The sequence below is a fragment of the Doryrhamphus excisus genome, linkage group LG10, assembly GCF_037039965.1.
Source record: "Doryrhamphus excisus strain RoL-2023G ecotype Guam linkage group LG10, RoL_Dexc_Guam_v1.1, whole genome shotgun sequence".
Classification (NCBI taxonomy): Eukaryota; Metazoa; Chordata; class Actinopteri; order Syngnathiformes; family Syngnathidae; genus Doryrhamphus; species Doryrhamphus excisus.
In genome coordinates, this window is record NC_136366.1 from 8909591 (window position 1) to 8921838 (window position 12248).

At 42.4% G+C, this 12248-nt stretch overlaps 1 protein-coding gene across 3 annotated transcripts in view; it reads left to right on the forward strand.

Moving 5' to 3' along the window:
- Nucleotides 1-12248, forward strand: part of arhgap24 (Rho GTPase activating protein 24) — a 41783-nt gene that overhangs the window by 6722 nt on the left and 22813 nt on the right. For all 3 annotated transcript variants that reach the window (XM_078793996.1, XM_058050366.2, XM_058050349.2), the window contains 2 exons: nt 1822-2040; nt 10451-10538. In XM_078793996.1, the coding sequence (XP_078650122.1) occupies nt 1837-2040; nt 10451-10538 (292 nt within the window). In that variant the 5' untranslated portion in view covers nt 1822-1836. The remainder of the gene's footprint in view (nt 1-1821; nt 2041-10450; nt 10539-12248) is intronic.

Sequence of the window (12248 nt, forward strand, 5' to 3'; positions counted from 1 at the left end):
ACTTACCTGATTTGTTTACTCTGGCGCAAACAAGTTCCCATGCTGCTGTTTTTAAATGATCTCTAATTTATTTTTTAGAATTGTCAAATAGCTCTGGGAAAGTATTACTTATTTTCCTTCATGTTTACCATGAATAGCATTCTGTCTGGTCATCCTCGTGCCCATCCAATCACCAGTCAGAACTCAGTCAGGATGCATTCTTGGTTTCACACAAAGTTGGATTTTGAAAAACTCATTACAAAAGACGTGCATTTTCCCCACTCAGGTGTTAAAAAATATTCAAGCATTGCAAAGGGAGACACAACAAAGACGCTGAAGAGCCAAATGTGGCTATTGAGCCGCGGGTTGCTGACCCCTGCACTAGTTAAATGCTCCAAATGATATGGACTATCCCATTTCAGAGCTTTTACAAGCTCCCTTCATCGTCTGAACCTGCTATTGTTATTATCATGCCATGCGGTATGTTATACGTATCATTATTCCCGACATTGTTAACAGACCACATCTGGGAAATGGAACTTGTGCCCACTTGGCTTGAAAGAAATATTCAAGGGTTTTATAAAATAATTCAGTTGACAGATGCATGGTTCAGTATTCCCCAAAATCAAGATTTGTGCCCCTTGTTCTCTGTTTTACTCGGGTAGTCAGAATTTATGTTCTGTTCTTGGACAAGATGCCAAACAAGTCCAGGAGCCTTATTTTTATTTATGACTAGAAATCATACACCTTCAAATCTTGGTGTTTTTTGGAGGAAGGTGATTATACATTGTGGATATACCATATTTTCCGGACTATAAGTCGCATTTTTTTTAATACATTGGCTGTTCTTGCGACTTATACACTCCAGAGCGACTTATAAATGAAAAAACTGTGTATGTTACAGAAACACTGGACACCTTTTCTGTTCATGTTTATTTTTTGTGTAGCTGAATAAGCATTGTGTTAGCATATCTTACACCTATTCAGCCTGTTCTCTATTCTTTTATTGTTAGAACTTGCCTTCCAAGAGGACGTAATGTCTGTTTTGGTCAAGTAGTTTGGAAAATAAATTACCCGCAAAAAATGTGACTTATACTCCAGTGTGACTTATGTATGTTTTTTTTCCACCTAATTATGCATTTTTGACCTTGTGCGACTTATACTCCGGAGCAACTTATAGTCCAAAAAATACAGTACATACTTTTCATAGGAGGAGTGTTATGCCATTAATGATAAAACACATTTTCTTAGTTTGTTCACATAAGAAGTGCACTTACATGATTTTCATTTCTTCCATATGATGCTACCAACAGCCACGAGGTTGCAAAAAGTTCACATGTAAGGTTTGGAAATCACCACAGTAACCCGACCACAATATTTTTTTTATATTATCCTATTTCGTTATTTATTTATCTTTCTATTTGTTCCACTTGTTCCCCTGCAATTGGGAACCCTGCTGTACTCTGCATCTGGTCCTCATCTGGACCTGTGGCCTGTTTGGACTTGCACCAAGCCGGAGACTCCATGGAGAGCGTGGCGAGGCTTTAATGCTGATGTCAGCAAGCTTTGAGCAGTACAGAGGTTCAAACAAGGAAATACTCTAAGATGGAGATGGTGACGTTTGTGTGTTGTTGTTCAAGGCCATGCAGATGTTTAACGCTGGTGTGTGTGTGTGACAGGGAAAAAAAGCTCAGTCATTTGTTGCCACATGTTGATATGCATGTCCTTATGTATATTCAGGTCAACATGGATGAAACGGGAAACTAATGTCACAATGAACTCCTACGTGATGCTCAATTTTCACATTCTTCAAAGTATGCAATTGTTTCTGACTCCTGGCAGGTCTGAGTTGCCGTGATGGACGACCAGTCCCCTGGCAGTCCCCAGCACGGCGGAGGCCATGCCGGCGTGGAGGCCCCGCGGCACTTGAAGCAGGGTGTCATCAGGTGCGGGTGGCTGAGGAAGCAAGGAGGTTTTGTCAAAACCTGGCACAACCGCTGGTTTGTCCTGCGTGGGGACCAACTCTTCTACTACAAGGATGAAGAGGAAAGCAAAGCGCTGGTAAGGCTGTCAAAACACACTTAACGTAACGTGCAAAGAAGCGGCTGACATGACATTACGCAAAGTTTAGTTTTAATGTGGGGGAGAGTTTCGAGTGCTTGAGTGATCCTCTGGGCTGTTGTTAATCTGAGGATCTTTAATTATATCCAAGCATGGGAGTTTCCTTCTTTTGGAAGTTGGATACTAGAGCCCAAAACTGGGCTCCAGCTTTGTACCCATGGGGCCCAAATGAGACCCTACCTAGTACCCACAGGAAGAACCGTGAGGGCGGGTGTATTGGTAAGCCAGTCCTTGGTTGCCAAATCTTACGTATGTAGGTTACTGGGGCCCTTAATCTAGCCCTAATCTAAGCCTAGTACCGACCAAATGAGGCATATGGGGCTCAGACATTCATTCATCCATTCTTTCATTTTCTACCGCTTATCCTCACAAGGGTTGTGGGGGTGCCAGAGCCTATCCCAGCTGTCTTCGAGCCAGAGGTGGGGTACACCCTGGACTGGTGGCCAGCCAATCACAGGGCACATATAGACAAACAACCATTCACACTCACATTCATACCTATGGACAATTTGGAGTCGCCAATTAAATTAACCTAGCATGTTTTTGGAATGTGGGAGGAAACCGGAGTACCCAAAGAAAACTCACGCATGCACGGGGAGAACATGCAAACTCCACATGGCCGAGGGTGGAATTGAACCCTGGTCTCCTAGCTGTGAGACCACTCGTCCACTGTGCAGCCTGTGTGGGTCCTTACACCCCCAAAATATATGGTGAAGAACCTGGTAGCGTAACATTAACGGAGTGGTGTCTCGTTTCTTTTTTTTTTTTTTTAATTTAAAGGGGTAATACACATTAGCTCTTAGTCTAGTATTTTACCATCACATTCTGGGATGATGTTTGGTCATTCTCGTTGCGTTTGTAGATCAAAGAACCGTTCCTTCAGAAGCAGATCTTTTAATGAAAATATTTCCGGTGCGAGTTAGGTTGAAATTCATGATAAATATGAATACAAATATTTGTTGCTACCCCAAAAGACAACTCCACAAGGTCCCGATCTTGTAGTGAGGAAACCATGCAACTCCTCGTCAGACATTGATGGACTATCACTCGGCGCTAATGCGAGCCTGGAGCTCAGTGAGTCATGCAGACAACAAGGAGGCCATCTCTTTAGTGACTGTAACCAGGCAGCCGATCGCTCCGAGCATGCAAAGACAGAACAAAGAAGCAGACAGACACACTTTGATTTCTCATGACGAAGTCAAATATGGCAAGAAATGAATCCTTAATTGAGTCCACGTGTTTTGTTCAGCAAAGACTCTTTTTACCGACTCTTTCCCTGAACTTTCCATAGACATGTACTAGGTGCTGATGTGCAATGTGATTTATTTAGCGTATTTTCTAGATTATAAGTCGCATTTTTTTTCATAGGTTGGCTGTTCCTGCGACTTATACTCCAGAGCGACTTATACATGAAAAAACTGTTTGTGTTCCATAAACACTGGACACCTTTTCTGTTGATGTTTATTTTTTGTGTAGCTGAATAAGCATTGTGTTAGCATATCTTACACCTATTCAGCCTGTTCTCTATTCTTTTATTGTTAGAACTTGCCTTCCAAGAGGACGTAATGTCTGTTTTGGTCAAGTAGTTTGGAAAATAAATTAAACGCAAAAAATGCGACTTATACTCCAGTGCGACTTATGTATGTTTTTTTTCTACCTAATTATGCATTTTTGGCCTTGCGCGACTTATACTTCGGAGCAACTTATAGTCCAGAAAATACGGTATACTAACGATCATTGAGGCAGCCTAAGATGAGTTGCCGAGCTAACCTTGCTTTGTAGCAAGGTTGAACCCAACTAAATGTCTTACGAATTCATTAATTCATTTTCCACTGCTTTTCCTCAAGAGGGTCGCAGGGGGTGCTGGAGCCTATCCCAGCTGTCTTCGGGCGAGAGGCGGGGTACACCCTGGACTGATCGCCAGCCAATCACAGAAATGTCTTGTGAATGCAGTCAAATACAGTATGGATTAATTTTCATTCATTTTTTTATGTGGTTGAATCAGGCGAGCACACTATTTTCATGAGATAGCAGTTGTGCAAAACTAAAGAAATATCCCCAAAACTTGATGGAGGGATAGGGCACGAGCCAAGGAAGTATTGATCGACGAAAGAGCAATTTGGTGCTCATCCAAGGTAGAATGGTTCAGCCTTCTCTCAGGTCTGTCGTCATCGGAGCGTTGCTTGTCCCAGACACTCCATAGCTGTCTGCCTTTTTTGTGAATAATTAATTCCTCATAAACAATATCCTCCCAGTCCAGAGGAGACTCCAAAACAATAAAATCTTTTATTTTCTCGTATTTTCTGCCTGGCTAGTTTCCCAGAAACCTTTGCTGAATCAAACCACAGCTGTGAGGGTTAAAGGTCCGCATACCTGAAGGTACAGATTTCTCTGCTATTTCTAGACTGCAATTAAAAGTGTAGTGTTTGCATGGACAGGGTGGCACCCTGAGAATTATTATCTCGGAAAGACAAATTTAGTTGATAAGGACACGTATGGGATTCAACGAGAGTATGCAGGTGCATTAATTCCACTCACACACATGCTGTGAAGTCTCCATTAGTTACCTGCTGCAACATTGGCCTACTTCCTGCCTCTTAGGGAGCAGAAACATCTGCCCAAAGAAGAAGTGCACAAAATAAAACCTGAACTGTAAATGAAATAAACACATCATTTATTTTGAAGGGGCTGCACGCTGGTCAAGTGGTTAGCACGCAGACCTCACAGCTAGAAAACCCGAGTTCAATCCCACCCTCGGCCATCTCTGTGTGGAGTTTGCAGGTTCTCCCCGTGCATGCGTGGGTTCTCCCCGGGTACTCCGGTTTCCTCCCACATTCCAAAAACATGCTAGGTTAATTGGCGACTCCAAATTGTCCATAGGTATGAATGTGAGTGTGAATGGTTGTTTGTCTATATGTGCCCTGTGATTGGCTGGCCACCAGTCCAGGGTGTACCCCACCTCTTGCCCGAAGACAGCTGGGATAGGCTCCAGCACCCCCGCGACCCTTGTGAGGAAAAAGTTGTAGAAAATGAATGAATATTTAGGAAGGGTGGCACGGCGGTCGAGTGGTTAGCGCGCAGACCTCACAGCCAGGGTTCAATTCCACCCTCGGCCATCTTTGTGTGGAGTTTGCATGTTCTCCCCGTGCATGCGTGGGTTTTCTCCGGGTACTCCGGTTTCCTCCCACTTTCCAAAAACATGGTAGGTTAATTGTGAATGTGAGTGTGAATGGTTGTTTGTCTATATGTGCCCTGTGATTGGCTGGCCACCATTCCAGCTTGTACCCCGCCTCTCAACTGGGATAGGCTCCAGTTTATATAGGCTTATGATTGGCTTATCCTCGTGAGAAAATGAATGAATGAATTTATTTTGAAGCAATACCCTTGCATCCTTTCACTTTTCAGGATGTGGTCCTCAGGGGGAAAAGTTTGGACACCCCTGGTCCAGACATGATGCATACTATCTTCGTCCCACCCCCAGCAAATGTTGTCATGTTTAGCTGTGGCATAAAAACATTGTGTGTCATCGCCGTCGTTAAAGGGGTTGTGTTGTGTCCCGTGCGTCTCCAGCCAAACCTCTCTGAGCAACGTGTGGAATCCCAAGAATGGCGGTGTGATGGAAGCGCGAGGTCACAAGCGCGGAGGGTACGGCACGTGTGGGCTTAGCGTCTACATGCCATCTGCCTGCCCTCACTCGTTCGTGGAGTTGTGCGTACATACACACACACACATGCGCGTCACACACGCTCAAATTTCATCTTACCCGAGCCATCTTAAACAATGGTGGCATTCATTAGCTGTATAAACCTTCTAATGTGCCCGTGTGCCCGTCAATGACAGCATTGTTAAGAAGCACCACTCATTATTATGGATTTGGATTTAGATCATCATTTCCAATGCATAAAGCAGCCATGTCTTAGAAGTGATGACATCAAACTGTAACATTTAGACAAGGTCTCTGTTTTTAATCGTACTGCACAATGAAATATTTACCGTTTGACCTTCAATGCATCAGTGAAGTCTCGAATGCAACACGTAAAGTCCCATCAAAGCAGCCCATCTTATTTCTGTTCTATTATTAACATTCCTTACACGTAGCCCAGATGCAGAGTGCATGTCCACCAGGCTCTGAAGCAATGAATGGAAAAGTCCATCAGTTCTCTGTGGACAAAATGTTCTGTTTTCTAAATCGCATTTCATTTCCATTACCTCAGGTAGGAACAGGAAGGGAATTTAAAGTGCATTTTTTGGATTATTTGTAACCAAATGCCACTGGCTTTTGGGGTTCATTCATTCATTTTCTATCGTTTATCCACATGAGGGTTGCAGGGGGTGCTGGAGCCTATCCCAGCTGTCTTCGGGCAAGAGGCGGGGTACACCCTGGACTGGTGGCCAGCCAATCACAGGGCACATATAGACAAACAACCATTCACACTCACATTCATACCTATAGACAAGTTGGAGTCGCAAATTAACCTAGCATGTTTTTGGAATGTGGGAGGAATTGGAGAATTTCACACATAAATGTCTATCCAATAGTCCCTCGTTTATCTCACTTAATTGGATCCAGACCAGACTGTGATAAGTGAACTTCCACAAAGTAGAATTCTTTATTTATGAACAAATACTTTCATAGTTAGAGTATTGAAAACCTGTTTACGGGTTTCTAAATAATAACACCTCTATAGTCACCTGTACTTTCATATTACCCAATATAGTAGAACTCATAACAATAAATAAGCCATTTAAGACATAAATAAGACTCATGCTTGTGTGTGTTGCTGTAATAGGCCATATTCAACCATGAAACATTCATTCATTCATTTTGTACTGCTTATCTTCACAAGGGTTGCGGGGTGCTGGAGCCTATCCCAGCTGTCTTCGGGCCAGAGGTGGGGTACACCCTAGACTGTTCGCCAGTCAATCACAGGGCACATATAGACAAACAACCATTCACACTCACATTCATACCTATGGACAATTTGGAGTCACCAATTAACCTTGCATGTTTTTGGAATGTGGGAGGAATTGGAGAACCCGGAGAAATGCACAGGGAGAACATGTAAACTCCACACAGAGATGGCCGAGGGTGGGATTGGATTGCTGCACAGCGGGCGTGCTAACCACTCGCCCGCTGTGAAGCCCGCTTTTGGGGTTGCAATTGGTTATTCACATTGAGCTTATTGTCTTTTATCATTGCATAATTGTTGGACTTGCTATACTTGTCAGTAGCTCATTACAGACACTTCTTTTATGTTGCGTCGGCTCCTTGTTACCTTCTTCAGGACATTCCATGTGGTTGTGCTGGTGTCGACCGATGTCTATGCAATGGTTCTGATTGGATTCTGGTTGGTTTTTTACTCGTAGATAGCGCTCTGGTTTTCATGTTGTTTTCACCTCTAAATCCACAGGCAAAACCTACTATACTATAAGCAACGTAGTAGGAACAAACACACCTTTTCCAATACATGAAAAATGTCTGAAGCTGCAGATGTATTTACCTTGAAATGAAAGCTGAAATATTGGTCTCCGGTCTCATATTCGTCTTTTGATGTCAAACCCAAATGTCCTTTCAGTGATGGATCATCCACATCCCTTTGCTGGAGCATCACATCCTTCACAAAAGACACCTGCATTGTCTTTCTACTGCATTGGCCTTATAAGGAATCAAATCCATAAACCCATAAAGTCAAAAGAGCACTTTGGGCTTTAATGAGGTTGCATTTTTACCGTCCTCTGCCTTTTAACAAGGTTAAAGAAAAACACTGAGACACAAACACAGCACTCAAAAGCGCTTGATGGCTTTGTCTTAAGTACTTCTCTAAGGACAAGGATTTTCTATTCAAAAGTATCAGTACCCAACTGTACTCATACTTTGGTACTTATTGTGTTGTTGTTTAACAACCAGTGGGGATGCCGTCTTCCATGTTTCACTAATTTAAAAGCCACAGATGTGAATTTTGCAGACAGATGCACTCGCTTCACATCCTCACATCTCCCACTGGGTTTGACTTCCTGCCGCTGAAAGGCCACTGAGGCTGAAGAGCAGTAATTAGCAGATAAAAAAGTGGCTTGTGATCAACCAGCCAAGGACTAATGAGCACCTAACTGACCAACGACTTGCGGTTCACTGACTCCAGTGAACGTTTTTCTTTCTTTTAGCAACCCGGAATCAAACATTCCTTTGCTGGATTGATTGATCGCGTCCTAGGGGGTCATATCTCCTGGTACAGAGTGTCTTTCTCAATGCTTTGTAATATTAGACATGCTGCAGAGTCAATATGCATTGGATGCGGTGTTTTACTTTTTCATTGTTGTGTTTTTTCTTAGTGAACGACAACCCCTCAACCTTGTGAAACAAAGACACAAAATATTAGATTTTAGTGCAGATCCAGTCAAAAGTGCAATGTAAACCAGTGCACCCGTAGTCCCGGTTCTGAGTCATGTTTTAGCTTAACTGAATGTCCCACGTTACACAGTACAGATCAACCATCTTAAACAGACATCTTGCAGTCTTTCGTGGTATTTTTCCCCACATTGTCATTACTGTTCCAACAATACACAAATGTAAAAAAAACTATCCAAGTGTAGGTTTTGTCTGAAACAATGTGGGTGGCCAATGTGGGTGCTGTGGCTTCAAAGTATGGAGGAACTCAAACCAGCAAAGTACCAAAACGACACTTTCATGAACAGCGTCTCCAATTTGAAGTCGTCTCCCTGTGTTTCCCCTACGAAAAGGGGTGTTCAGACTTTTTCCATAGATGAAATAATGCGAGGGCCACTTTGCTACTCTGTCAAGCAACACATGTACATATGCTAATGGTATACTAACAGTATATTTCCCCCAAACTGCATGTCAGCTTTGCAATAGAGGTGAAAAAAGCCTTATTAATATGAACTTTGGGCTTTAATTTTCAGACATTTTATTCTCATGATTTTATTCCCATTTTTTTTTACTTAATTCTCACAATATTTTAACTTTTTTTCCAGCCTTGTATTTTTTTTATTTGTTTTTCATAATATTATGACTTTAAAAAAATCTTTTCTTTAATATTTAGTACTTTTTTTTAACTACCATTATTTTTCCTCATAATATTATATATAGAATATATATTATATATATAAGTTTTTTGTTGTTAAAAAAAACTTTTTTTTTGTGAGAATACGACTTTTTTCCCCTCTTAATATTTTGACTTTATTCTTATAAAATGAAAGAAGCTGTTTTTTTCTGCTGTTGTTGGGTTTTATTTTACACTTTCCAACCACGTCAACTTTGTTATTGTATATTTTCTTCTGGTAATTTCATGACTTTATTTCCATAATTAGTTTATATATAAATATTTTTTATTTAAAATGAAATGACATTATGGGCGGCACGGCGGTCTAGTGGTTAGTGCGCAGACCTCACAGCTAGGAGACCAGGGTTCAATTCCACCCTCGGCCATCTCTGTGTGGAGTTTGCATGTTCTCCCCGTGCATGCGTGGGTTTTCTCCGGGTACTCCGGTTTCTTCCCACATTCCAAAAACATGCTAGGTTAATTGACGACTCCAAATTGTCCATAGGTATGAATGTGAGTGTGAATGGTTGTTTGTCTATATGTGCCCTGTGATTGGCTGGCCACCAGTCCAGGGTGTACCCCGCCTCTTGCCCAAAGACAGCTGGGATAGGCTCCAGCACCCCGCGACCCTCGTGAGGAAAAAGCGGTAGAAAATGAATAAATGAATGACATCATTGTTCCTTATAACACAACAACCGTACTTAAAATTACAACTTTTTCTTGTTAAATGATGCAAAATTTTACTTTGTACAATGTGCTGCGGGCCAATACGCGAGCCACAAGTGACCCCCGGCCCGCACTTGGGCTATAACTGCCCTACAGTAACAGTACAGCGTGCCTGACAATTGAGACGGTGCTTTAAATGCGGAAAACATCCATGTGGTTTTGTGAGCGGTGCCAACAGCCACATCAAACGGACGTTCCTGTCACACTTTTACAGCCTGTGCTTGAAATCACCTCATTTGGGGCCCTCAGGTAGGGTTTCCACTTCCTGGTTGTCACAGTTACGGCCCATTAAAGTGTCACGTCTCTCTGTAGGAAGGAACCGGACTCCCCTCTGATCCTGTTAACATGTGCGACTCTTCAATACGGACGCGGTCGCACGACCCACAGCTTGTCTGAATTAGCGTTAACCCCGACACAGGTCACGCTTGGTGACCTCCATCTATTTTTGGGTTTTTAATCAAGCACTTCAATGACACGGAAACATAAGTCAGAACATAATCCTGACTTTTGGGGGCCAAAACACCCAGCGTGAGATTGAAAATGTTCTGTTTTGTTCTCCTCCGCAGGGAGCCATTTTCCTACCCGGCAACAAAGTCACAGAGCATCCAAGCAGCGGCGATGAAGCGGGAAAATATCTCTTTGAGGTCATTCCAGGTAGGAGAGATTCCTTTTATGATCTTAACAGACTGCAGACGCATGGAGACGGTCTTGGAAGTCCAGGGCATTGAAATGAGGACCGTAACCCTTTTGTATTTGGATTGTTATGAGACAAATAGACTTACGACATCACAGGGGTTGTAATTTGCAGTGTTGCAGGAATGCATTGCATCATACTTAGGGCTGTTTCTAATATTTTGGTGGCCCTATATTTTGCTTTGGAGGGTAATAAAACACATGCGTCAGCTCATTTGGTGTGCTAGGGTTCAACTCAGAGGCCACAGCATTAGGTACGCTACCAAGTGTTGTATTTACATTTTACAGTGGTGTAGACCTGCATTGTATCCGCCCGAGAGATGTTTGTGATATTTGGGTTGTTGTGGTTAGCACCGTGACAAGGATACTCACGTTTAGGGTATCATTTTATTGTGCAGGTGTACCTAAAAATGGGGAAGAAAGTCAAGTTTAAACGAAAGAAGCAGCGACATGTCTTTATTTTCACTTCCTTCTTTTTGGTGCACTGCCTGTTTTTCACTCCGTGCTATTTTTTCCTCTAATAAAAATATCAGAATCAGCAAATATATCATATAACGCAATAATGTACGTGTCTCATGTGGACGTTCCAAAGCATCCATCCATGTTTTCTATGCCGCTATCCTGGAGTGTTTGGATTTGGTCTCTCCTGGGCAGAGGTGTCCAAAGTGAGGCCCGGTGGCCATTTACAGCCTACGCCTGTTTTTTTAGGGGCCTGGACAAGAGCAAAAATTAAAAATATTATAAAAAAAGAGAATGAAATATTAAGAGCGTGAAGACGTAATGTTAATAAAGTCATAATTATTAACATAAATAAATGTAGTATGAGTTGCAGTTTTTGGAAAATTAGGTTGGGAGAAAGTCATAAAATAATATTAATAAGTCCAAATATGATGAGAATAAGGTTGTGAAAATTTTCAAAGAAAAAAGTTAAAATATTAGTAAAAATTTTTTTAAATAAAATATAAAAAAATTGTTCTCCCCGTGCATGCATGGGTTTTCTCCGGGTACTCCGGTTTCCTCCCACATTCCAAAAACATGCTAGGTTAATTGGCGAGGTATGAATGTGAGTGTGAATGGTTGTTTGTCTATATGTGCCCTGTGATTGGCTGGCGACCAGTCCAGGGTGTACCCTGCCTCTCGCCTGAAGACAGCTGGGATAGGCTCCAGCACCCCCGCGACCCTCGTGAGGAAAAGCGGTAGAAAATGAATGAATGAATGAATGTAAAAAATTGTAATGCAAGGAGAATAATTTCATATAATAATCTTATCATGTGATTTGTCACCGATAACACAAAGGAACCCAAAATGTCTTGCCAGGATGTACGGAAAGCAGTGTAAGCTAATGTTAGCATTTGTGTTAATTCTTACATTTCCGACAAAGCACCCTCTACACGTATGGACTATGGACTATGGACTATGGACTATGGAATATGGACATGCTGGTAACCCAGGCTGACTACAAACGTGGTTGTACTTACCAGTGGAAAAGGGCGATAGTGAGTAGAACTGGGCCGAGTGGGTACTATGTATTGGAACAGGAGCGAACATCGTACTACAGACTTGTTGACATTGCCTGACTGCGATGGCGTCCTCCTCCCTCCGCAAACTACCAGGCCTGTTGACGCCGTGGCGAATACGGAAAACACATCTTGTTATGTGGCGGCGAATAAA